The sequence below is a fragment of the Mustela putorius genome, unplaced genomic scaffold (genome assembly GCF_011764305.1).
Source record: "Mustela putorius furo isolate JIRA1106 unplaced genomic scaffold, ASM1176430v1.1 tig00000430_pilon_pilon_pilon, whole genome shotgun sequence".
Taxonomy (NCBI): domain Eukaryota; kingdom Metazoa; phylum Chordata; class Mammalia; order Carnivora; family Mustelidae; genus Mustela; species Mustela putorius.
In genome coordinates this window covers 18,567,877-18,593,219 of record NW_025421377.1, presented here as the reverse complement: position 1 = coordinate 18,593,219, position 25,343 = coordinate 18,567,877, and the positions used below count along the sequence as shown (strand labels likewise).

The window sequence follows — 25,343 nt, the reverse complement described above, 5'->3', positions numbered from 1 at the left end:
TTTACTTTCATGCAACATACAGATTTTTCTCCTTTCTCTCCTCCCTTCTTTGGTGGTTTCTTAGCCTAAAAATTGTGGGTAGAAATGCTTAATTAAAGAACCAGTTTCAAGGCACCGGGCAGTTCTTTATTTTTAAATGTGAATGGATTTTCCTGCTGTACTTAGAACATTGGTGGTGTGTTTAGGAAATGTTGTTAATTAAATAATGAATATTCATATGCTTTTTAAATTTTTATTTTATTCTTGACTTACGATTTGGCTCCTAATAAATTTTCTCTAGGGAACATTTTTTTTCTTCCTGAATAGCTTAGTACCATTTACCAACCCTACCATATTTTAAAGTGGCTTTTGGTTTTATTGGTTGGTTGGTTGGTTGAAGATTTTATTTTTAAGTAATCTCTATACCCAATGTGGGGCTCGAACTCACAACCCCAAAACTGAGTCGCATGCTCTACTTACTGAGCCAGTCAGGCACCCCAAAAGTGGCTTTTATTTAAACTGCTGAGTTCTGAAGTTGAGAAAAATAAACTGAGGAAATATCTTTGTTTTGGTTCTGTTTTTGTTTTTCCTTTTGGTGTTGAAGAAAAAGCTGAATGCTGACATGGGTTAACATCAAGGATCAAAGAGAGAAAAAAATCTTATTTTCTTTTTGATAATATGTTTCTGGAAACTCTTTAATTTTCTCCAAGTTTCCAGATTTTAAACCTTACATGCTCTACAACTTCCGTTTCCTAACTCAGGGCAAAATAAAGCTAAGGGCTCCCAATCCCCACTGTGCCCAATCAGCTATGGAGTCCAAACTCCCTAAAACAATTGTACATATCCCCAACGTTTCCTTGAAGCTTAAGCACTGTTTGTCAAGATGAGTTTTGGTGTTTTGTAGTTTTGGGGTTTTTTAAGTCCTTTCTCCACTATCATGTACTCTTCCAGTTTACTGTTCCATCATCTTTCTGCTTTTCAAAGAAAATATATTACTCTACAGAAGATAGTCTGATTATTTGAAGTCTCTCTCCATGTGATCATGTAATTCTATGTGTTCATAGGTCACTTCCTCACTCTTTAATAAGGGAATCTGAAGTGCAGGGAGGCTGAATAATTTGTTTCTGATCACAAAGCTAACTCAGTTCAGCCAGCAGAGCAATAGTAATCTGGTTGTTTCTAAAAGCATTGACATTTAGGTGCCTCGTTAGCGCAGTAGGTAGCACGTCAGTCTCATAAAAGCATTGATGTTTTACATGAACAGCCAATTTTTGGTTATTAATTTCCATGCTCCCCCCACCCCCCACTTCTGGCCCTGCTCTGAGGGTGGCTCCGTCTCACGGCGCTGCACCGGAGCGACAGAGGACGGCATAAGCACCCCCAAAGAAAGCTTTTCCTGGCCAGAGAACCTGGGAAAATTGGACCCTGTAGCCTAAAGAATGGAGGGGTGGGGTCTGGCAGGGAGAAGGGTTGGAATTCCTACTAGTTTTTTCTTTCTCTTCTCTTAATGTCTTTTCTTCCAAGGGCAGTCCCAGTCTCCACAGAACTATGTGGTGGCACAGGTGGTTACAACTCTTAAAAAACCCCATCTTTGGAAGACCAGGAAAAGGACCTTTTTTTTTTTTAAAGATTTTATTTATTTATTTGACTTAACCTTTGGCTTAACCCACTGACCCACCCAGGCGCCCCAAAAAGGACCTTTGATAGAAGAGGGGGGGAAACCCTGGAGAGGTGAGAGAACTGAAAAAGCGCCCCCTAGTTCTGTGTATGAAGTGACTTAAGTTCCAGGCTTCCCTCTAAGCTGTGCACACACACAATATATAAAACATACCGAAGCCTTTGATAAGTAAAAAGTATTGAACTATATAAGGTATATATAGTTTATCTATACACGTAGCTTATTGTATATATGAATAGTTTATAACTAAACTATAAACCACTGCCTAAATCCTAGATCAATTCCTGATACATACATGCATTGGACAGACCCAAACCAATATAACAAAGGCTTGGAAAACTGAACTGATACTGGAACTTCTTCCCACAAAGAGTAAGGCAGACTGAACTGGTGCAATCTAATCAGGATGATTGTCTGCTTTAAAATATTTTTTAAAATCTCCAGGGGCACCTGGGTGGCTCAGTTTGGTTTAGTGTCAGACTCTTGATTTCACTCAGATTGTGAGTTCAAGGCTTGCCTCTGCAGGTGCTGGGCCTGGAACCTGCTTAAGATTCTCCATCTCCCTCTCCCTCTGCCCTCCCTACCCCACCCCCCTCTCAAAAAAAAAAAAAAAAATGCAGAAGACCCACCTAAGGGAGGCCCAAACTCCCAACTGAAAGAAATAGGAAAGGATTAGGGGCGGGGCGGGGGGGACATGAATATCTGTTTACAAATATATAGCGCCGGAGATGTGAATCACGAGTTTTTAAAAAGGCTTCAGAAATAAACATGGGTTTGGATTCCAACTTCATTTACTAGTTGTGTTTCTGCCCTAACTTCTTTAACCATATGTGAAAACTACTTGGGTGGTAATTATATGAATCATCTCATTTTTATTTCTCTCAATCTTATAAGGAAAGTGTAATTATCCTTGTTTTATGACAATTCATCTAATCTTGGCAGTTCACACAATGCCCATCAGAGAGTAAATGTACAGTCACCCAGGCTCTAGTTACTTGCAATGGTCCTTCCCTGTTTCTAAACGTGACAGTTTTCTTCTAGGAAGAAGGAAGGATTGTTTCCTCCTTCCCTAATGTTTTGCTTATTCATTCATTTATCTCTTCTACCACTGTCCCTCAGCTTCCATTCTGTGCCAAGCTCTAGGCCAGAAGACTAATTTAAGGACTTGGAGCGGGCTGGGGGACAGTTCCTTAAAATAAATTACCAAAATTCACTCGAGAAAAAATAGATAATCTGAGTTTCCAACATCTATTTAAAGAAATTGAAATCATAGTTAAAAACCTTCACCAAAGAAATCTTCAGGTCATTATGGCTCATTGGGTGAATTCTACGAAGTACTGAAGTAAGAAGAAATACCAGTCCTACACATATTTTCCACACCACAGAATAAGGAATGCCTCCCAGCTCTTTTTTTAATGGTAGCATTACATTAATACCAAAACCAGACAAAAGGAAACTTTCTCAATCTGATAAATCATCTTTTTAAAACCTACACCCAATATTATACTTATTAGTGAAAGATGAAATATTTTGTTTTTTAAAACTGGAAGCAAAGAATCACTGCATGGCTCAGTCAGTTAAGCATCTGCCTTCAGCTTAGGTCATGATCCCAGAGTCCTGGGATCAAGTTCTACTTTGGGTTCCTTGCTTAACAGGGGCCTGCTTCTCCCTCTGGCTGCCTCTCCCCGCTGCTTGTACTCTCCATCTCGCTGACAAATAAGTAAAATCTTAGAAAAAAAAAAATGACAAGGAATCTAAAAAAAAAGAAAAAAAGCTTTTAGAAATGAATGAAAGTCTAGCAAATAGAATCCTGGAATTAAGATCAATAAATAAAAAGTGTATTTCTATATATTACAAAAAATTGGAATCTAAAATGTTAAAAACTATCATTTACAATAGCACCAAAAATTAAATAGGTATTATTCTAACAAAATATGTTCAGAATCTATATGCTGGAAACTATAAAGAACTGTAAAAGGAATTTTTAAAAAAACTAATTGGAAGGATATATTATTCCTGAATTGGAAGATAATGCTGTCAAGATTCCAGTTCTCCCTGAACTCATCTTAAAGCTTCAACAAAATCCAAATCAAAACTCTGGAGGATTTTTCTGTAAGTACCATGCCCAGGTGGCTCAGTGGGTTAAAGCCTCTGCCTTCAGCTCAGGTCATGATCTCAGGGTCCTGGGATCGAGCCCCGCATCGGGCTCTCTGCTCGGCAGGGAGTCAGCTTCCCTTCCTCTCTATCTGCCTGCCTTTCTGCCTACTTGTGATCTCTGTCAAATGCATAAATAAAATCTTTAAAAATAAAAAAAATAATAATAATAAAAAAATAAATAAAACTTATACTAAAAGGCAGAGAAGCTAGATTGGCCCAAACAATTTTGAAAAGAAGAACAAAGTTGGATTTTTATCTTCTGATTCCAAGAACTACTATAAAGCTACAGCAGTCAAGATAGTGTGGTATTGGCAAAAGGATAAGAACGTATATCAATGGAAATTGATCCACAAAAATACAGTAAATTAATTTTTCACAAAGGTACAAAAGCTATTTAAATGAAGAAAAGATCATCTTTTTTTAACTAATGGTGCTCGAACAATTATATACCTAAATGCAAATAAAATGAATTCTGCCCTTAAAATTAATTTGAAGTGGGTCATAGACCTAATAATGTAAAATACAAAACTGACGCTTATAGAAGAAATCATAGGAAGAAAAATTTTTGTGATCTTAGATTAGGCAAAGAGGGGTGCCTGGATGGCTCAGTGGGTTAAAGCCTCTGCCTTCGGCTCAGGTCATGATCCCAGGGTCCTGGGATCAAGCCCCACATCGGGCTTTCTGCTCAGTGGGGAGCCTGCTTCCCCACCTCTCTCTCTGCCTGCCTCTCTGCCTACATGGGATCTCTATCTGTCAAGTAAATAAATAAAATCTTAAAAAAAAAAAAATTAGGCAAAGTGTTCTCAGATACAACACTAAAAGTACAACCTATATACAGAAGCAAAGATTGATAATTTTTACTTCATTAAAATTTAAAACATGCTTTGCAAAAGATACTATTAAAAGAATGAAAAAGCAAACAGTATTTGCAAATTATACCTGACAAATGACATACTCTGAATATGTACTGAATAATCAAAATTCAACCACAAGAAAACAACCCAACAAAAATGTGGGCAGAGGGTTTAAAGACTTATTTTACCAAATGAGATATATGAATGTCAAATAGCACATGAAAAGATGCTCAACATAATCACCAGGGAAATGCATATTTCCACTACACATTTATTAGAATAACTTTTTTTTTTTTTATGGTAATACCACCAGGGTTTGTGGTTGGCTCAGTTGGTAAAGCATGCAACTCTTGATCTCAGGGTCATGAGTTCAAACCCCATGTATGATGTAGAGTTTACTTAAATTTTTTTTTTAAAGGTAATGACAATACCAAGTGCTGATGAGCATGCAACTACAACTCCCCAGCACCAACGGCAGATGTGCAAAAAGGGAGACCTGCTTGTGAAGAGAGTTCCACAGTTTCTTACAAAGTTAGATGGACTCTTTTCGTATACCAATAATCTCCTTCCCAGATATTTTACCCAACTGGAATGAAGACTTATGTTTACACAAAAATCTGCACTTGACTATTAATATAGTTCAGTCAGTAATAGCCAAAAACTGGAAACAACCCTAATACATTTTAATTGTTGGATGGATAAACAAACTAGTTCTTCCATACAGTAAAATAGTATTCAACAATAAAAAAGAACAAGCTAATAATATAACACTTACCTGACTCTAGACATTATGATGAATGAAAGTAATCAACCTTAAAAGTTTTCTATACTGTGATTCCATTTATACGACAGGTTGGAAAATGCAAAACTATAGGAGTGGAAAACATCTGTAGTTGCTAGGGATTGTGGGTGAGAAGGATTGACTACAAAGAAAGAACATCAGGGCATTTTTTTGAGGTGATGGAACTTTCTGTATCTTGATTCTGATGGTGGTTGTCACAACTCATTGGACTGTATACCAAAAAGTGAGTTTTATTGCATGTAAGTTAAATTTTTTAGAAAGAAAGAAGTTTAACCCTTGTACATAAGACACATCACACTTGGATCCATTTATTCAATTCACAGTTTCACCAATACTGAAATCTCCAGCAGAGCCATACTTGATCCTTAACGCTAAGAATTTCTAGCCCAAGGACTTGAGGTTTGCTTCATCTCTTAATAACTCTGAGATCTCACGTGAGAGAGCCTGAGCTAACTCCTCAAGTATTAGAGAATACGCGAGGAGAGTGGTTCAGCCAGCTTCAGCTGGCCACCGACACCAGATGTGTGAATGAGGCCAACTTGAAACACGCAGCCCCGGTCAGGCCATCAGCAGGTTACAGTTGCATAAGTGACAGCAAGTGAGACTAGCAAAGGAACTGCCCAGCCAAATCCAATCCAAATTGCCAATGCACAGAATCATGAGCAAATAAAATGGTTGTTGATTTAACAACCATGTTTTGGGGTGGTTTGTTACATAACAGTAGATAACTGACAAGAAGCAAATTATATCAGATTCACCATCACCTTAAACTTTTTTTTTTATTTTAGAGGTGTTACAGGAGATCCTTCAGTCTCTGAAAAAAAAAATTATATCAATAGTTACCACTTCTTATATTAATAATCATATTAAGTAATACTTAATAGATTTCTGTAAATGGTGTTTTCCTGAATTAAGCCTGTGTAATATATTATTCTGGCCATGTCTATAGTAATGTGTTCATCCCCTATAATTCTATTTTAAGAGAGATGTTCGGAAATTAATATACAGAAAAGCTAAAGATGTGATAAGAGGGCTGAAGGAACTAATAACTTACCGAGGACAGAGAAAGACTAAGGGCGGGGGGGGGGGGCATTGTGGCTGCTTTTATATATTTGATAGGCTTTTTAAAACCCTGAGTTGTTCCAAAACCAGAAATTGGATTAATATATAGAAGTTAAAGGAAGAAATATTTCAGACTTACTATTAAGAAAGAATTCTCTAAGATGAGCAGTGATCAAAAGTGAAGCGTGCTGCCTCAGAAAGCAGTGAGGTGACCATCATTAGGAATTTTCAAACAAGCTGGCTGGTCACATCTTTTTTTTTTTTTTTTTTTTTTTTTAAGGTTTTATTTATCTGACAGAGATCACAAGTAGGCAGACCAGCAGACAGGTGGGGGGAGGGGGAAGCAGGCTCCCCCATGAGCAGAGAGCCCGATGCGGGGCTCAATCCCAGGACACTTGAGTTCATGACCTGAGCAGAAGCCAGAGGCTTAACCCACTGAGCCATCCAGGTGTCCCTGACTGGTCACATCTTAGAGATGCCTTCTGTACTGAGTGTGCAGGTGATTCCTATATACAGTGAGACACTGTACTGGACAATTTCCCTAAAACTCCTTCAGACTCAGTTTCTTTATTTGGCATCGCAAGATTCATATGTTTTCAACCTTGGACTTTTAAAGTTGCTGGTTTTTTAAATGTAATCAGACTTTTCAGATATGCTGTGATGCAGGTAGCCAAACACAGTTGTTTTCCCTCATAACCTGTAGGAACAGAGACTTATTTTGTTATCTGACACTCAGGCCTCTGCCTTTACAGTGGAACTAGCCTCTCTCTCAAATCATCTACCCCCGGAGGGCTAATTCCATCTTCATCCATTTTAATCTGACGAGGGCATTTGATGTTAACAGATCATACTTTTAAATCCCGTTTGGTTTCCATCACTCTAATAGAGTATGGTTTTTTGTCTTATCTCTGAACTTATTTGATCAAGACAAGTAGAAGGGCACATGGGTGGCTCAATCAGCTAAGGGTCTGCCTTCGGCTCAGGTCATGATCCCAGGGTCCTGGCATTGAGCCCCACATCAGAGCCCCTGCTCAGAGGAAAGCATTCTTCCCCTTCTCTCTCTCTCTGCCTGCCACTCCCCCTGTGCTCTCTCTTTCTCATTCTCCATATTATAAATAAAAAATCTTTAAAAAGACAACCAATTAGAATGATGATGAAATTAGACACAAAATACATGCCTATGACTTTCCTTTCTCTAGAATGGGCCACCAGAATATATTGGTCCTCCCTTATTTTCACAGGGTGAATGATAAAATGGCTTACAAATAGATAAATTTAAAAGCTGAACTACATTCCTACCTGGTTGGTATTACAAATCATATATGGGGGTTGGTGGGGAAGGATTGTTGTTTTGTTTTGCTTTCCTTAATACAGCAATGCAGTGAAGAACATACCAGAGGTTTCATCAGCTGAATATATAAATGGTCGTAAATTTCCTCGAGTCTCTTTCATGAAATAATCAACGACACTGAAAAGATTTGGGAGTGTGACCTGTACAAAGAGAGTGGGAGAAGGCTCGGTATCATCCATGTGAAGAGAGTTTTAAAAAGCTTGTGTGAGGGGCGCCTGGGTGGCTCAGTCGGTTAAATCCTCTGCCTTCGGCTCGGGTCATGATCCCAGAGTCCTGGGATCGAGCCCCGCATCAGGCTCTCTGCTCGGCCAGGAGCCTGCTTCCTCCTCTCTCTCTGCCTGCCTCTCTGCCTACTTGTGATCTCTCTCTGCCAAATAAATAAATAAAATCTTTAAAAAAAAAAAAAAAAAAAAAAAAGCTTGTGTGAAAAAAAAATTTTTTTAAGATTGATTTTATTTATTTGACAGAGACACAGCAAGACAGGAAATATAAGCAGGGGGAGTAGGAAAGGGAGAAGCAGGCTTCCTGCTGAGCAGGGAACCCGATGCGGGGCTGCATCCCAGGCCCCTGGGACCATGACCTGAACCGAAGGCAGACTCTTAATGACCGAGCCACCTAGGCGCCCCAGGTCATGTGAAATTGAATGAAGATTACTGTGAATTTCCTAATCTTTAGTAAAAACATGTCAATACTTCACTTCAACAAGGTACTGAATGGCCAGTGTTTCCCACCCATGCATTTTTTTTCTCTTTTATAGTATCTAATTCCCTGTTGAAAAATCCCCCCCCAACCGTGGGATATATTTTGGTGGACAATAATTAGGTACTCTGCAATTCCCTAGTTATTGCATGAGAATGTGACTCAGGTCAGAAAATGCTCCCTTCCTGGAGTCTGAACTTGAGGAGAGGAACCTGGAAGAACAGCAGGTTCCTAATCAGAAGGCTCTCACTAGAACAACAGGAGTTAGGGATGCCACCCGCTCTGCACTCAAAAATCCGCATAATAACTTTTGACTCCTCCCAAAATTAAAGACTAACAACCTACCGTTGACCAGAAGCCTTACCAAATAACGTAGTTAATTGACACATATTTAGTATGTTATACATTATTATATACTGTATCCTTACAATAAATAAGCCAGAGAAAAGGAAATATTAAGAAAATTCACAAGAGAAGTACATTTAGCAGTACTATTCTGTATTTATCAAAAGAAAAAAAAAACACGTGTAAGTGGACCCATGCATTTATGTTCAAGGGTCAACTGTACAAGTAACTGCTTCCTCGTCCCTGGAGGTCTTCAGCTGTCCAGTCATTTCATGGGTTTTCCTATGTTCTTAAATCTGTCTTTACTTAAGCTAGTTATTTGGTTTCTTCTGTTTGAAACCAAAGAACCCTTAAAGCCAGAGAATTTACCATTTTAACATCTCACTGTAACAGGATAGTTTACTTGGCCAAGAGTACCTGAAATGGCTTGCCGCCCCCAAACCAATATTTTTATACAAGTAAAATCAGGCTAAACCTGAATACCCCTGGAATTCATAAAACGTCAACCTGGTTGTGGGCTAAGGGGGGGGGGGGGAGTGTGAAAGGTGAAAAAACAGTCCAGGCAGTTAACTTTCCTTATATTGGGGCCTGTTCGGGCTAATTACAGAGAAATGAGCCCCGTTCACCAGTCACAGAGGCACCTTCTTCTTCCCTGACTGTTGCTTCCGGTCAGTTGGTTATTTGCGTTATCCTTCAGCAATCTAGTTGTTTGTTTCCTTCATTAGAATTTTTGGAAAAGCCCCAGCAGGCATGGACCTGAGAGCCGAGGAGCTCAGGGAGGCATTTATGGCAAAGAGGGAGGGAGGAGTACGAGTCATCAGCTGCTCTCCTCTTGGCAAGAGTCACTAGTGCATTCTAAGAAGTAGGGTCTAAACATAAAAAATTCAGGGACGCCTGGGTCGGTTGAGCATTTGCCTTCAGCTCAGGTCATGCAAGATCCAGGGTTGTGGGACTGAGTTCCGTATTAGGCTCCCTCCTCCGTGGAGCCCGCTACTCCCTCTGCCCGCCACTCCCCCTGCTGGTGCGCTCCCTCTCTCCCTCTGACAAATAAAATCTTTGTTTAAAAAAAACAAAACAAAACCACCATAAAAATTCAGCTAGACTGCCCCTTTGTCTATCTGATCAACACAATGGGCTTGAAGAGGCAGAGGCGCTAAGAGCTCAATTTTAAAGATGTTAAAATAAATATCTTCAAGACTCATCAATTCCATTTATGTGATATCACTTCCCCCGTCTAGTCTTCCCACTGCGGCAGCCTAAGATCGCAGAACTATATTCCCTTTTTCTGGCACCTGGACCATAGCTCACATCACTGCATTTTCATTGGTTGAGATGAGTGTAAGTACCAGTTTTCTCACCTGTATCATGGGCATCCCTCGGGGTCACGGTGAAGATTAAATTAAGTGATACACGTAAGTTCCTTAGCTGTCTGCCTAATACCGTGACCTAGTGATTGTATCATGAGCCCCATGGTACTGTTGAGAGGAGTTGCAGACCAGGAAGGGACTGTTTCTTCATGATTATGTTGCTAGTATGAGGGGGATTTCTGAACTTCTGCATGACGGGTATTCGAGAACTAGGCATTCACAGATTTTTTGTCCCCCATTAGAAATAATCACATTGAAATACGTATCATTGGAGGATGGAAAACAGGCATTTAAGAAAAAAATCTTCCCTTCCTGAAAAAATCATATTGATAAAGATTACAGGGAAACAAAAGTAGAAAGAATTGTTAGCAGAGTCTCTCCTGAGCCTCCGATCCACCTGTTCTACCTCACGTCTCCCCCTGGATCTCTGCCACTTTTGGGGCTCCTTCACATGGCTGCTGCTCACCACACTGTGTTCCTGGGCAAGGGGTCTGCTTTTTCACCTTTCTTTGAATTCTATAAGGTAGATTTGGAAAAAAGCAGGAGAAAATTCCTCAAAAACAAGGAAATAGCTACTTACAGGTTTTTCCAGTTCAATAGTGTAGTTTTTCCCTACACTCATCACTTTGTAGTGCTTGATTCTTGGCATGCTAAAATGAAAAAAAAAAAAAAGGTTATTCTCCATTTGAATGTACTATTGGATCAAATCAAACTAAAGTGAATATAAAATATCTCCTCTATAATAAAACCTACATTCCCATTCCTGTAGTTAGGCAAAAAAATAATAATAACAATGATAAAAATTTTAAAAATTTAAAATGGTGGTTTTCATTTTATTTTCCCAGTTCTCTATGTCTGTTTTTGGAGGGGTTATACATTAGGGATACTGAGTCACCGAGTGGGTGATGGATAACAGGAAAAAATCTTGAGCTGAAAATCTTTCAGGCAGAAATTATCATTTTTAAAGCCACTAATTTACAAAGCAGGCAACATTATAATATCCTAAGTAGGTACGTACAAATCAGATTTTTATTCTCTAGATTAAAAGGAAAGTAGAAAAAATTACTGAAAGCAAATTACTTTCTATTCTACATCATCACTATGCCAATGAGAAATCCCTGAATGGCCATCCTTCCTGCTAGCTCACAGACCACCTTAGATACCTGCTCACTTCAGGCTGACTTAGAGATCTGGAAAATGCTCCGGGAGAAGGTGAGCACAGTAGATGAAGCGTAATGTCTTCCTCTTCTATGGTCACATAGCACTCTAAATTATTACCACCCTGAACACATATTTCATTAACGAGAATTGCTTAAGAACAAGAAGCACAATCTATTCACCTTTGTCTTCCAGCATTAGGCACACAATATTTATGAAACTGAATTTTGAAAATACTACAAGCCCGTCTTATAGTGCTATTGGCTACAATTAATTTATACTGAGAGCAGAAGTAAAAATGTTTGCCCTGAATTCTTTTGATTCACGTGACAACAGTGTCAGGACCAAGAGTTTTTCTTTTCTTTTTTTTTTTTTTTAACTCCCCCCCCAAGAGTTTTTCTAATGTTGAAAAATGTAAAGCATTTATTACTCTGCCATTGGCTTGAAAGAGAAACTAATTGAACATCTGTCCGATTTACAGAAGCGGTCCAAAGCTGTCTGTCAGGTTGAGTTTGTTGTCAGGGTCCCCCACCTTCTTTATCACCCGTCTCTCCACTTATGGGTCACATTCCTCTAGGACTGAACTACAATTCTTTTTAAGGGACTTTCTCCTCATCTACCATTTTATCCCAATATTCTCTCCATTGAATGTCATTGGAAAACAGCTAATAATTTTATTCTAGTGTCGTATTCTAGAACTTTACTTTTAAGACATGATATAAAACCTAACTAACCTTATCCCCTCTTAAAAAATAATTAAAAATAAAAAGTATTCTTGATTGCCAGTCCCTCAGGGATCACTAGCAGACTGGTAAAGGAAACATTTTTGGACAAAGGACTTCCAAGTACCTTCTTTTGGAGTGATTGGCTCTGGCTTTATTTTTATCCCTACCTGAAAAAGACTTTGACAATCACATAGTTACTTTTGAAATCTCTCATCCTTAACAATTAAATCTCCTATATTTTTATGAAACAAGTGATTCTTACTCCTTGAAAGACTGACAGAAAGCTTGAAGGGCATGATCTTTATCACCAGAAAGATTGAGGTTCATCTACAAAATGGAGATGGTAATCCCATTCCTCACAGGACTGTTGTGAATTAATGTCTGAAAAGTCCTTAGTACAGTATCTTGCACATGTAGACACGCCGCAAATTATAGCTCTTTTTACTGCGTTTTAAATTTATCACTTTAACTTAGTAGCTTCTTTAAGGCTTAGCTGCTTCATTTATAAAACATGGAAAAAACGGTCTCAGTTTTTACTGTGCCTGGAGGAAATGCTTGTCAAGCACCACCTCAGGACCCCCTCATGGTACGCTGGAAGTGATGACAATGATTGTTGTTAGTAAGAACTGTTGTATCATCGTCATCGTTATTCATGACGAAGCTGCGGGAGGAAAAGCAGCAAAGATTTACAGAGTCTCTTGGAACTTTTGACTAAAAGGACTGAGTTCTGGAGCAGAAAGTAAGGTAGAAAAAAAAATTCCGTTGAAGTCGCTTAGGCTTTGAATCTCATTTAAGACCTTTGCTTTTCTTTCATATTTTGTTTTGTTTTTCCCAAGAAATAAAGATAGAAGAAAAAAGGATAAAATTTTCTATACTGAGGTTTCCTGATTATGACCTCAAAAAAAGAAGTAACCTGTCTTTCAACAAGTGTGTGGCCTTAAATGTGATATAAATACGTGTATTTAGCTTCTTGCCCAAATTTCTGCAAAGGCATTAATGTGGGTCAGTATTTTCTACTGTTTCCTTGGCTAATGGCTTTCCAAAGTGTATATATATATATACTACTAGTTTGCCATGTAGTCATGACAATTTTAAGAAAACAAAGACCAAACCACTAAGTTTGTTGTAAGAATAGCTCTGTCTTATGAATTCACACACCACTGGGTTGGGTAAAGTGAGGTTATTTTACATCAGGAAAGGGTCACAAGATAATTGGGCACTGAATAACTTTTGCTTCTTCCCAAGAACTACAGTCTTCCCTCCTACAGCTGCTTTGTTAACTGATGGAGATAATTTTACTTTTTTTTTTTTAAGATTTTATTATTTATTTGACAGACAGAGATCACGAGTAGGCAAGAGGCAGGCAGAGAGAGAGAGAGGGAAAGCAGAGAGCCTGATGTGGGGCTCGATCCCAGGACCCTGGGATCATGACCCAAGCCGAAGGCAGAGGCTTTAACCCACTGAGCCACCCAGGCGCCCCGAGATAATTTTACTTTTAAGCACTGCTCTATAAACTAGTCTGTCCTTTTCAGTTAGTATTTTGCCAGACACACCTAAATTTGCATGGCTGCACATTTCTCCTACAACCTGTAAGAGAATGAGTTGGTTCGGTGGGTTGTTACCCACCTGTGTTCAGGTGCTTCCTAATCGTCTAGATTTTTTGTCTAAGTCTTTACATTAAGCTCTACAGTCTAACATGGTAACATTCTACTATTCTCTATAACGGTTACCCTGTTAAACAGAAGATATGAAATCTAGGCTTCTAAAAGTTCTCTTTTGAGGGAACCTGGGTGGCTCAGTTGGTTGGGCATCTGCCTTCACCTCAGGTCATGATCCCAGAGTCCTGGGGTTGAGTCCCACATCAGGCTCCCTGCTCAGCAGGCAGCCTGCTTCTCCCTCTCCCTCTCTCCCTGCTTGTGTTCCCTCCGTGTGTCTCTCTGTCAAATAAATAAATTAAATCTTTTAAAAAAAATATGAAGTTTTGTGGGGAGGAAGATTCGTTTAAAAAATGTTATGTTTTTAGGACCATCAGTTGTACAAAAGCATGAATTTTTAAATGAATTCAAAATGGAAGTGATTTTACTAAAATTACAATTCTAGAAGTTTGATATGAATTTCTTTGCCAGGCTCTTTCTTGGGAGTTTAAATATAGCTTAAATACCATAGAGATATAAGTAAAAACTATGACGGTCAGATCATATCCTAAGTATAGAAACTCACTGCATTCGGTCAAAAACCACATCGACATCAGAAAGCGCTGTTATTTCTGATAGCTCACGTTTACAGAAAATAAGGTGCAAAAGCTGGGCTAATTTAGACCATCTTAAAAAGATCAGGTTGCTATTGTGCAGAAAATATGTGGTCTTTAAAGAGTCATTAGGTCTCAGGGACTTTGTTCATTTCACACAGAATAATAATGCAGGGTTCACATGCTAATGGATCAAACACTCAATCTAACCAGAAAAATGAGGGGAAAAAAGCTTATCACTCCCTTGTGTGATTTACCTTTCCAGCAGTTAAATTTCTTTTTAAAAACAAAATCTAAGAAATGGATTTTAATTCCGTTTTATATGCTCTTAAGTTTTAAAGGCATACTCAATTCAATTTCCTAAAACCCTGAAAAAGAATAAGCTCCTTGACCAGAATGTACTCAACAGAAAAATTCACTGTTCGCCCAGCGTTTCTTCTAAGCTCACTTATATGTGAGGGCAGTCACAATTTTTATTTCTTTTGGATTTGTTTCGAAAGAGCCAATTGAATTATAAAGCAAGTAAAATTGAGTAATCTGTGATATTCTACCATATTAGCTGAAAATATATTAACTCCAAATGTCAGTCTTTATAATAAAAAATAATAAAACAACAAGAAGGTTAAGTTGACATAGGTATTCATTATGGAAAATCAAGCACATATACTCACACAAAGAGCTCTCTCACTTCACACACAGAACCGGGACCTGATCTGCCTCTGACACTCTTGCTGTCCATTCAGGGCACACGTCTGGTGTCTAAAGATGAGTTTCTGTTTATATGGAGTAACTGGCAAGTGAGGAAGCTTGTTGGACCATGGTGCGTTATAATTACTTTCTTTTTACTGCCTCCATCCATTGTCAGTGTCTTCATATTTAATATATTTAGAATTACTGATATTTATAGTGGACTGACTGGTAAACAGATGCACCGACAGATATGTTACAGCTAAAATAATTCATGGAATATTACCCCCAGAAAGAATAGCAAATTAAAGAGTCAAAGTTCTGGTTATGCTTTTATATGAAAGATAATTACTTACTGAACATTTTCACTTAGGACAAAAAATGTCCTATTGTTTTAATTTTATCATCATTTGTCAAAGTGTTAATAACGTGGAGTGCTTGTTTATTGACATGCAAGATTTCAAAGACTCAGAGCTGGAAAGGACCTTAGCAGATCCAACCACCTTAGCTACATGGAAAAATCAACTATTGCATGTAAGTATTTCTGACTTCATCAAAGGTAAACCATTTTACCAGAAAGAAATTCTTAACCTTGACAAGAGGCTCCAAGTTGTCCTTTATATGGATGTCAATTATGTCACTTCTTCATGCATCACAGTCCAGTGGCCTCTTGTGTCGTTCAGAGTATATAACTGTCCCTCAGCGACACGCATGACTCAGAGCGATCACTCGCTCCCCCACCGCTGGAATCTCGTAGGCACTGGTTGCCTGCTCACTGCATTGCAATCACAGGGACCTCTTTTTGTTTTTGAACAAACAGAGCCTTCTCCTGTCTCTAGGAGAGAAGTGCTGTTGTTGCCCAAAGTGCTCTTGTCCTAGATACTGGCTTGGTTTGTTCCCTCACTTCCTTCAGGGCCCTGCTTAAATGTTAGCCAATAAAGGAGGCCTTCTGTATTAAAACAATAGCAATCGGAAAATGTTTCTCTATAAATCATCTCTGAGTGTTCCCATCTCCCTCATCCTATTTAATTTCTTCCATAGTCCTTATTACTATACATATGATTATTTTTAAGATTTTATTTAATTATTTGACAGACAGAGATCACAAGTAGGCAGAGAAGCAGGCAGAGAGAGAGGAGGAAGCAGGCTCCCCGATGAGCAGAGAGCCCGATGCAGGGCTTGATCCCAGGACCCTGGGATCATGACCTGAGCCAAAGGCAGAGGCTTAACCCGCTGAGCCACCCGGGCGCCCCTACATATGATTTTTCAGTTATGCATTTATTTACAGTCCATGTTGCCTTACAAGAATGTAAACTCCTTACATGGTTGTTTGGTTCACTACTCCATCCTCAGTGTCTAGAATATCACTTGTTCTTATAATAGTCGCTCAATAAAAATGTGTGAAGTGAATGAATGAGTAAGAGAATTATACCCAGGATCAAAGTAATTTGCCCATTCTTCCTACTGCAGATGTTAGCCTTGGCTCTGCTTCTATAACATTCTCTCCCTTTTCTTATGTTTGTATTTTTAGCCCCAACAGAACACATAGCAGGTGGTGATCTTGTGCAACTTTGCTTTCTAAAGTGATACCATGCTTTTAACAGTTCCATACTTTTTAAAATTAAACATACTCTATCTCCTGCCGGATAGTGATGGAGTAGCTTTTGCTGTCACTACCAGGTCTCAGGATCATATTTCCCAAAGAAGGGTTCTTCTCAAGCATCTCAGTTGCTTCTTTTCGGGACACAGTATAAAAACATCTACAGAGGTGAGACAAAAACAAAAACAAAAACAAAAACAAAAAACATAGGATTGTTTTTTTTTAACTGATGAAGATCATTACTTTGAAAAATGCTACAAAACTAATCCTAAGAGCTGCAGTTATTAACTTTTCTTAATTCCTGGCTTTATTATTATAATTACAATTGTATAATTACTGTTATTACAATCCTGGCCACTATTAAATACACTTTATGCTTAACACCTTTACTCCCTCGTCCCTCCAAACCTCTTTCTTTAACCAAAGAAGACCTGAAAAGTTATCTGGTAGTCAGTATGTAATCACCAGTGTCATCTAAAAATCTAAGATAAGAATTAATACTGTATCCCCAGTTCTTAGTCTCAGTTTATAATAAGCTCTTGCAAAAATAATATTTATTGGTGGTTTCTCTTCAGGGACACAAAGCCTTTCTTTATATGTTTCTCTTGTACGGTCTGTTTTAAATAACTGGTATTTAAGGGTATGTCTGAATTCACTCCCTTGGGTATAATATGACATTCTAATGGCATTGGTGTTATTTTTAGTGTGTAACATTTTTAAGAAAGCCCTTCCCATTTTTATAGTAAATATTGTGGTCAGTGAAAGGTCTGTTTTATCAACAGAGAAATATCTGGCAGGATATGCCATGCCCTGAAATGTTAACAGTGAATATGTCTGACTGGTAAGACGAAGAATGATTTTCAGGTTCTTTTTATCTGGCTGTAATAGATGCATAGTCCTTGTATGGAGGAAAAGAGAAAAAGAAGCAGTCTCTGTGACTTCTAACCCATCAGTCCATCAGATGTCACTGGTTTCAGTCGAATGTGATGGTAGGCAGGTTTCGGCAAGTATGGGGCAGCTAGACTATATGTGAGAAGCTGACGCCACGGGTGGTACCAGGACAAGATTCCTGGACAAGAAGACCACAGTTCCAGGAGGAAAGACCTCACCATCTTAGTCACAATTTACAGCAAGTTAAGAGTAGAAAATAAAAGTGTTGCTGACTTGGGCCTGTCTCTGCCTCTTCATTTCCCCAACACCACCTTACACGTTTTACACTTGGCCTTCCTCAAGTACAAGTTCAGTGACCACTCAGTGACAGGACAAGTGAATAGAACATTCACAGACTTCAAATTCTTGGATATAATTTTCCGACAGAAAAATCAGTCCATCATGGAGTTGCATGGTGGGGGGAAAAAAAAATCTTTTCCTTCTTTCTACACAGCAGTTTTTATTTAGGTTTGAGCTTCGGGAAAAAATATTTAGTGTAGAGGTGTGGGTGGATCGGGGTTTCCTGTGTGGTCAGAGGTTGGCCCCAACCTACATTTCGCTTCTTGTTGATCATGACACGGAAGAGGAACTGTGGCATCTCCTCAGAGATGTAATGTTCATCCACAAGACAGCGTACTGTCCCCGCTAGAATGAGGTCAAGGGCTCACTCTCTTTGATAATTAGAAATTAACATTAACAATCGAGGGACAAACCCCAGAGTGGGCGGTGCACTTACGCTGGCATAGGGCTCAGTACATCTGCATAATCTCCGGTCGGTTCCTTCTTTTCCACAGCTGAGCTCGGGGTCTGCTCTGTCTCAATCCTCCTTTTTCTCTCTCTCTCTAGGACTTCGCGCAGTCGGATTACTTGCCCGGGGAGGAGGGACACGTGTTGGGGAACTGACAGCTGAAACCAAAGACAGCAGTAGGCAAACAAGGCCAGCGGGATGACTGACTGGTGTTAGCGACAAGACCGCTGGGGCTCTCAGGGGCTTCAGTTACCTAATACAGATGGAGGGACAGAATCATGCACAGGGGATCTTGGTGTCTTCACTGCCTCCAAACCAACCAAAGAGCTCTAACCTGTGCATGGTACCCAGTCTTCCCAGAAGTGTTCCTTTTAGCCTGGCACACAGCGCGGTAGACCCGCCTCGCGCTACAGGCTACTTCAAGTAACGACTGACTCTCCTTGTTCCTGCTGAGCTCACTAGTTCTTGCCGCCCGGGAAATCCCAGAGCACCTGCAAGGCGCCGTGTTCTCCCACAGCCAACCTGGGATTAGCTCCCCCAGCCACTCTACAGCACGGAGTAGAAATGGAACTCTTCATTAGATGACTGAGAATGGGTAGCCGGAGGTCCATATTCTGGTGTTTTTGTGTGTCTATTTCAAACTGACATTCACACATTAGGATTATGATACTACCCTACTTCATTTGGTTTTTGACCTTTTCTGGAGACATATTTTGGATTGAGCAATCTATGCCCTCCTGATATTCATACCCCGGGTTTACATCTCCTTATGACCTATTTACATGTTCTTATTAATCCTATTGTTTCTATCTTATATATATGCATATATATGACATTTGAAATAAAAACATAATAAGGGTATACAATCAAAAAGTTACTCTTCTGAATAACTAAACTAATAATCAGTAAAGTTATTTCCTTAAATACCAATCCAGAAAAAAATAATAGAATGAGGTGGGGAGCGTCTGGGTGGCTCAGTGGGTTAAAGCCTCTGCCTTCAGCTCAGGTCATGTTCCCAGGGTCCTGGGATCGAGTCCCGCATCGGGCTCTCTGCTCAGCGGGGAGTCTGCTTTCCCCTCTCTCTCTGCTCTGCCTCTCTGCCTACTTGTGATCTCTCTCTCTGTGTCAAATAAATAAATAAAATCTTAAAAAAAAAATAGAATGAGGTGAAACAAATGAAAAACTACTGCTTATTCATCACCTATTACATCCCAAGCATGGGGTCATTCCAAATCCTCACAGCAATACTATAATAAAGATATTGTTATCTTTACTCCACAAGTAGAAAAAAAAAGGTTCAGAAAGATTAAATAACTAGTCCAGGGTCACACAGCTAGAAAGTTGTGGGCTCAACCTTCATTTTATTTAATTCAAAAGCAAATTCTCTGCTCTTTTAACTACAATCTGTGTTTGTCAAGCTTCTGGTAAAGTTCTCCTCTAACAATAGCAAGGTGTGAATATACACGGAGTGTTCAGGGAACACAATAAAAAACAACATTTAGGGGCGCCTGGGTGGCTCAGTGGGTTAAAGCCTCTCCCTTCGGCTCAGGTCATGATTTCGGGGTCCTGGGATCGAGCCCCGCATCGGGCTCTCTGCTCCACAGGGAGCCTGCTTCCTCCTGTCTCTCTCTCTCTCTGCCTGCCTTTCTGTCTACTGGTGATCTCTGTCTGTCAAATAAATAAATAAAATCTTTAAAAAAAAATTTACAGAATACAAATTAAATAATAATTTTTCTTCTCTTGGAAGTTCAGGTGAGTTGTATTTTGTATTCTAAATATATCTATGTACACGTTAATATGAAAACAATGCTTTTTATCCTTACCTCAAAAAAAAAGCTAAGAACATTTTTTCCCCCCAAATAATTAGTGTGTCAGGAAGATGCACCCCAAGGCTTTCCTGTGGTTTTAGTGTTCTCCTTCATACAACTCACATGCCCTTGGAGGACTTGGATCCCCGTGTAAGAAGGGCCATGCCACACAATGTCTCTTTTCCACAACACTGATTCCGTTTACCCAAGAGTTTCTTCCCCGTCACAAGTCAGCATGCCTTTCACATCTTCAGCCAGCCCCCTCTTCTAGCCTCCTGTGACTTCCCTGCATAGGGCAGTCCAACTTTTACCTGTTGTTGGCTGCCCTGAAGAACCAGCATCTATCATCTCGGTCAAGTGCGGTGTGTATTTCGTGGGACTGCAAAGCCTTAAGAGCTAGCTTTGGACAGCGTCTGGATTTAACTGACTGTAATAAACATACAAAGTTTTCTTCTCCTCTAGAAGTATCAGAACATGGTTCCCTTTCCGGGGCTGGCTCTCAAAGACCCTCACATTTATAAGGCAGTCACTACAGTATCTTCATTTAGAATAATGGTGGCGATCGTGCTACAACAGTTAACTGTAAACTGTTGGTCTTACTATTTGTCTCTGATAAGATGCCACAGAGTTGAACGTGTAAGCATTGCTTTGTCTTAAGACTCACTAAACAAATGTTTGAAAGGTGAATTTTCATTTTGATGAGCTGTTAAATTGTTTATGTCATTCACAATATTCATCTCTTAGCATTTTATAAATATGTATTAAATGAATTAGAAAGCAGTTTTGGAAGATGCAATGTAAGCTATAGATATTAGCATTAGAAAGGGCCACTGTGTCAAGGGATAGGACCAAAAAAGTAGATCTCCCTGACCACCTGTAGCTCTCTAGCTAGCACAAGGCCCTGTTTACTTTCTACATAACAATCATCACAGTTTTAATTCATCTTGTTCATTTTCTTTTCTTTTTTTTTAGATTTTATTTATTTATGTGACAGAGAGATCACAAGTAGACTGAGAGGCAGGCAGAAAGAGAGAGGGAAGCAGGCTCCCCGATGAGCAGAGAGCCTGATGCGGGACTCGATCCCAGGATCCTGGGATCATGACCTGAGCCACAGGCAGAGGCTTTAACCCATGGAGCCACCCAGCCGCCCCTATCTTGTTCATTGTCTTTCTTCCTTTCCATCCACCTGATAAAAATATAAATTTCATGAGTAAGTGTAAGGGTTTATATCTCCTCTTTTCGGTTCTTGTATCTTTGACCTTTTTCACTCTGTATGGTTCATAGCCAGTGTCCAGGAAATAGTTGCTGAATTTATGAATCAGTCAAAAATAAGGTCTTTCCTACGTACCTCTGTTACTGTAAGAATGAAGCCTCTCCATTCTTCCCCACTTTCTGTGTTCTCTGTCTAAAGAGGAAGACAAAAGACAAAGACAAAAGAAGAAAAGACATGAATGTAAACATTCATACTTTTAATTACTTCAAATAACTTTAGAATTTCATACAATTATTTTCTAAGTCTCAAAACCCGGCAAGATTGACAGAATGCATATTCTTCTATTGAAGCACATTGTTTTAAAAAGTTACTTGTAATTTTTTAAAGCACTTTAGTCAAAAGGAAGAAACAAATCATTTTTCTTTTTGCTTAAAACTGTTAATGTGGCGGCACCTGGGTGGCTCAGTGGGTTAAGCCTCTGCCTTCAGCTCAGGTCATGATCTCAGGGTCCTGGGATCGAGTCCCGCATCGGGCTCTGCTCACCGGGGAGCCTGCTTCCCTCTCTCTCTCTGCCTGCCTTTCAGTCTACTTGTGATTTCTCTCTGTCAAATAAATAAATAAAATCTTTTTAAAAAAACTGTTAATGTGCATTTGTTATGAAATTTCAATACTATTTTCTTTCATCATAAGTATATAGTTTTGAGCTGTTTGCTCACTCAACAAGTAAAATTATACAAACTTACTTAACTCCAAAAAATGTAAATGTTAGGACACTTATTTCCACAATATGTCAATTAATGGTCCCCCAATCCCCCGCCACTGGTATTTAACACTGACTGGCTTTAAGTTTGGGGCAACTGGGTAAGACCAATGTAGTTTTTTTAAGGAGATTTTTAAGGAAAAATTTCTGGTTCTTAACTCTAAATTCTACTAATGCAGCCAACATTTGTCAAGTACTTCTACATGGCAGCTCTAAGTACTTCCATGTATTAACTGATTTAATCTTCATGGTAACTCTGCAAAAGTTTTAAAATTTTTATTTTGTGCATTTGCTCATTTAGCATATTTATTGAGTGCCTTTAGGTTCTAGACACTATTCTAGGTACTGGTTTCCATCATAGAACAAAACAAAAATCCTTGTTCTGATGAAATTTTGGGTCTAGCAAGGAATAATAAGTCATAAATATAATTATGAGTAAATGGTATAGCTTCAGAAGGAATTAAATGGGAGAATAAAATGTGTAGCAGTGTAAAAGACATTGGGAATGTCTTGAGGGGTTGGGACAGGAAAAGGATTGTAATGTTAATAAAGCAGTCCAGGCAGATCTCAGTAAGAGGGTTACATCTGAGTAAAGACTTACTTCTGGATGAAGAAACCAAGGCACGAAGAGGTTAAGTGACTTGCCTATGATTACACAGCTAATGAATAAAATAGCCAGAAATCAACCCTAGGTATCTGACTCCAATCTTGTGTTCTTAACCACCGCATCAGAATCATGTGCGAAGCTTGCTTAAGACAAAGGTTCTGAGGCTCAGGGTTAGGGGCAGGGCCTAGATTTCCTAAGTAAAATTATTTCTTGTCCAGGGGCACCTGGGTGGCTCAGTGGGTTAAAGCCTCTGCTTTCGGCCCAGGTCATGGTCTCAGGGTCCTGGGATCGAGCCCTGCATCGGGCTCTCTGCTCAGCAGGGAGCCTGCTTCCCTCTCTCTCTATCTGCCTCTCTGCCTATTTGTGATCTCTGTCTGTCAAATAAATAAAATCTTAAAAAAATTATTTCTAGTCCAGTAGTGCTTTTATTTGTGTGAATACATTGCAAGATCCCCAGTGGAGGCCTGACACCCCAGATGGCACTGAACACTATATATATACACCATGTTTTTTTCCTATAGGTACATACGTATGATAAAGTTTCATTTATAAATTAGACACAGTAAGAGATTAACAACAATAATGTAATAAAACAATTATAACAATAGTCTGTAATAAAAGTTCTGTGAATGTGATCTTTCTCTCAAAATATCTTATTGTACTGGGGTGCCTGGGTGGTTCAGTCCAGTAAGCGTTCAGTTCTTGATTCTGGCTCAGGTCGCGGGAGGTCACGGATCTAGCCTGGCATCAGGCTCCCCGTCAGTGTGGAATCTCCTTGAGGTTCTCTCTCTCCTCTCCTTCCCCTCCCCCCACTCGTGCTTTCTCTCTCTTTCAAAACACATAAATAAAATCTTAAAAAACAATCTTATTGTACTCTACTCACCCATCTCCTTGTGATGATAAGAGCTGATAGAATACCTAGGTGAGGAAAAGCTATGAATGACATGGGCACTGTGACGGAGTGGTGGGCTACTACGGATCCTCTGATAACAGGCCAGAAGGAGGATCACCTGCTCCCGGACCACGGCTGACCACAGGTCACTGCAATCACTTCAAGTGGAGACTATGGTTCTGTGACGCTCATGACCAGAGCTCGCAGGACCAACTCCAACATCTTATTCAACGCCACGGCATTCTCTTTATGCTATTACTATAGTTGTTGGTTGATTTTAATGGGCTCACTTTGAATGTCCATTCAAGAAAAGCATTTTTTCTATGGAAGTTCTGGGTGTACAGTGACGACTTTAACAAATGAGATCTCTGCTCCTGTGAGGTTTAGAGTTAGATGAGTTGAATATCATATTTCACTGTGTCTATTTAGCACACAGTTCTTTTTGGATTTTTCCTCACTGTAACAATAATGTTCTTCACCATTTTTTTCCTTTTCTAATACGGAATCCAGTCCAGGATCACACATCTCACATAGTCGTCACACTCCAATTTCCAAAATTGCCAACAGGTGTCCAGTGTTCCTTTGGCTTTTCTTACAGTGGTATTTTTGAAGATTATAGGCCAATTGCCTTGCAAAATGTGTCTCGATTTGTGAAATATGGGGTTTTTCTAATTTAGTGGTTCCCAACATGTATCGTGTTGGACGTGTCTCAGATTCATCTGGGAAGTTGGTGAATGTCAATTCAAGAACAACTTTTTAAAAACACCAGATGGGATCCCTGACTTTGTTGGAGGACAGAAGTATATGGTTTCAACGTGCTTGTATACTAAACAAGGGAACATGCCCTTTCAAATCCCTATTTAGAAAACTGCAGTTTTTGGCAAAAGGCAAGAAATATTAACCAAGTATGAGACTTGGCAGCTCCTCGTAGAATTCCTCTTTATCTCAGCCACTGGGTTGTGCAGCGGCCAGTACTATTTATAACTACAACTTGTTTCCAACTAATTGCTTCTCCTTACTCACCTTCAGTTGCACTTCCTCTTTTGGCAAAACAAGGGTGAATTTTGCACAATTCTTTACAGTTGAATTCTGGTCCGTAAGACATGTGAGGTCTATTAGGTCTAACTTGTCAACATACTGCAAAGAGAAAGGCAATCTCATTAAATTATTTCATGGGTAACATACATTAGGTCTGGCAGGCAGGAATAGAAGAAATCTCTTCCCTTGAACCGATTTGTATCTTGCACGACATCCTGGTTTTCCGCTGGGCGTTGCGACCCTTCTGAACCGAGAGGGCGTCGGGAAAATGTATTATGTGGCAGTGTGCTGGACCTGACTCATACAGGTTCAAAAAAGCTAATTTTTTATTTTTAGGAATTTTGCAAGCCAGTCACTAAACACAGCCTTTATTAAGAATTAAATGATATAGGGTGCCTGGGTGGCTCAGTGGGTTGAGCCGCTGCCTTCGGCTCAGGTCATGATCTCAGGGTTCTGGGATCGAGTCCCGCATCGGGCTCTCTGCTCAGCAGGGAGCCTGCTTCCCTCTCTCTCTCTCTCTGCCTGCCTCTCTGTCTACTGTGATCTCTCTCTGTCAAATAAATAAATAAAATCTTTAAAAAAAAAAAGAATTAAATGATATAAATATAATCTATTTTAAAACAAAGGTAATCAAA

At 39.4% G+C, this 25,343-nt stretch overlaps 1 protein-coding gene across 3 annotated transcripts in view; it reads right to left on the bottom strand.

Moving 5' to 3' along the window:
* Positions 1-5,753: 5,753 nt before the first annotated feature.
* STAP1 (signal transducing adaptor family member 1) overlaps positions 5,754-25,343 on the bottom strand; it is a 34,076-nt gene continuing 14,486 nt past the window's right edge. For 2 of the 3 annotated variants that reach the window (XM_045079823.1, XM_045079824.1), the window contains 7 exons: positions 24,694-24,807; positions 21,547-21,603; positions 18,379-18,548; positions 16,744-16,872; positions 10,875-10,944; positions 7,927-8,023; positions 5,754-6,284 (listed from right to left, as the gene is read on the bottom strand). In XM_045079823.1, coding sequence (XP_044935758.1) covers positions 6,250-6,284; positions 7,927-8,023; positions 10,875-10,944; positions 16,744-16,872; positions 18,379-18,548; positions 21,547-21,603; positions 24,694-24,807 — 672 coding nt within the window. In that variant the 3' untranslated portion in view covers positions 5,754-6,249. The remainder of the gene's footprint in view (positions 6,285-7,926; positions 8,024-10,874; positions 10,945-16,743; positions 16,873-18,378; positions 18,549-21,546; positions 21,604-24,693; positions 24,808-25,343) is intronic. The other variant, XM_045079826.1, reaches the window with a different exon arrangement.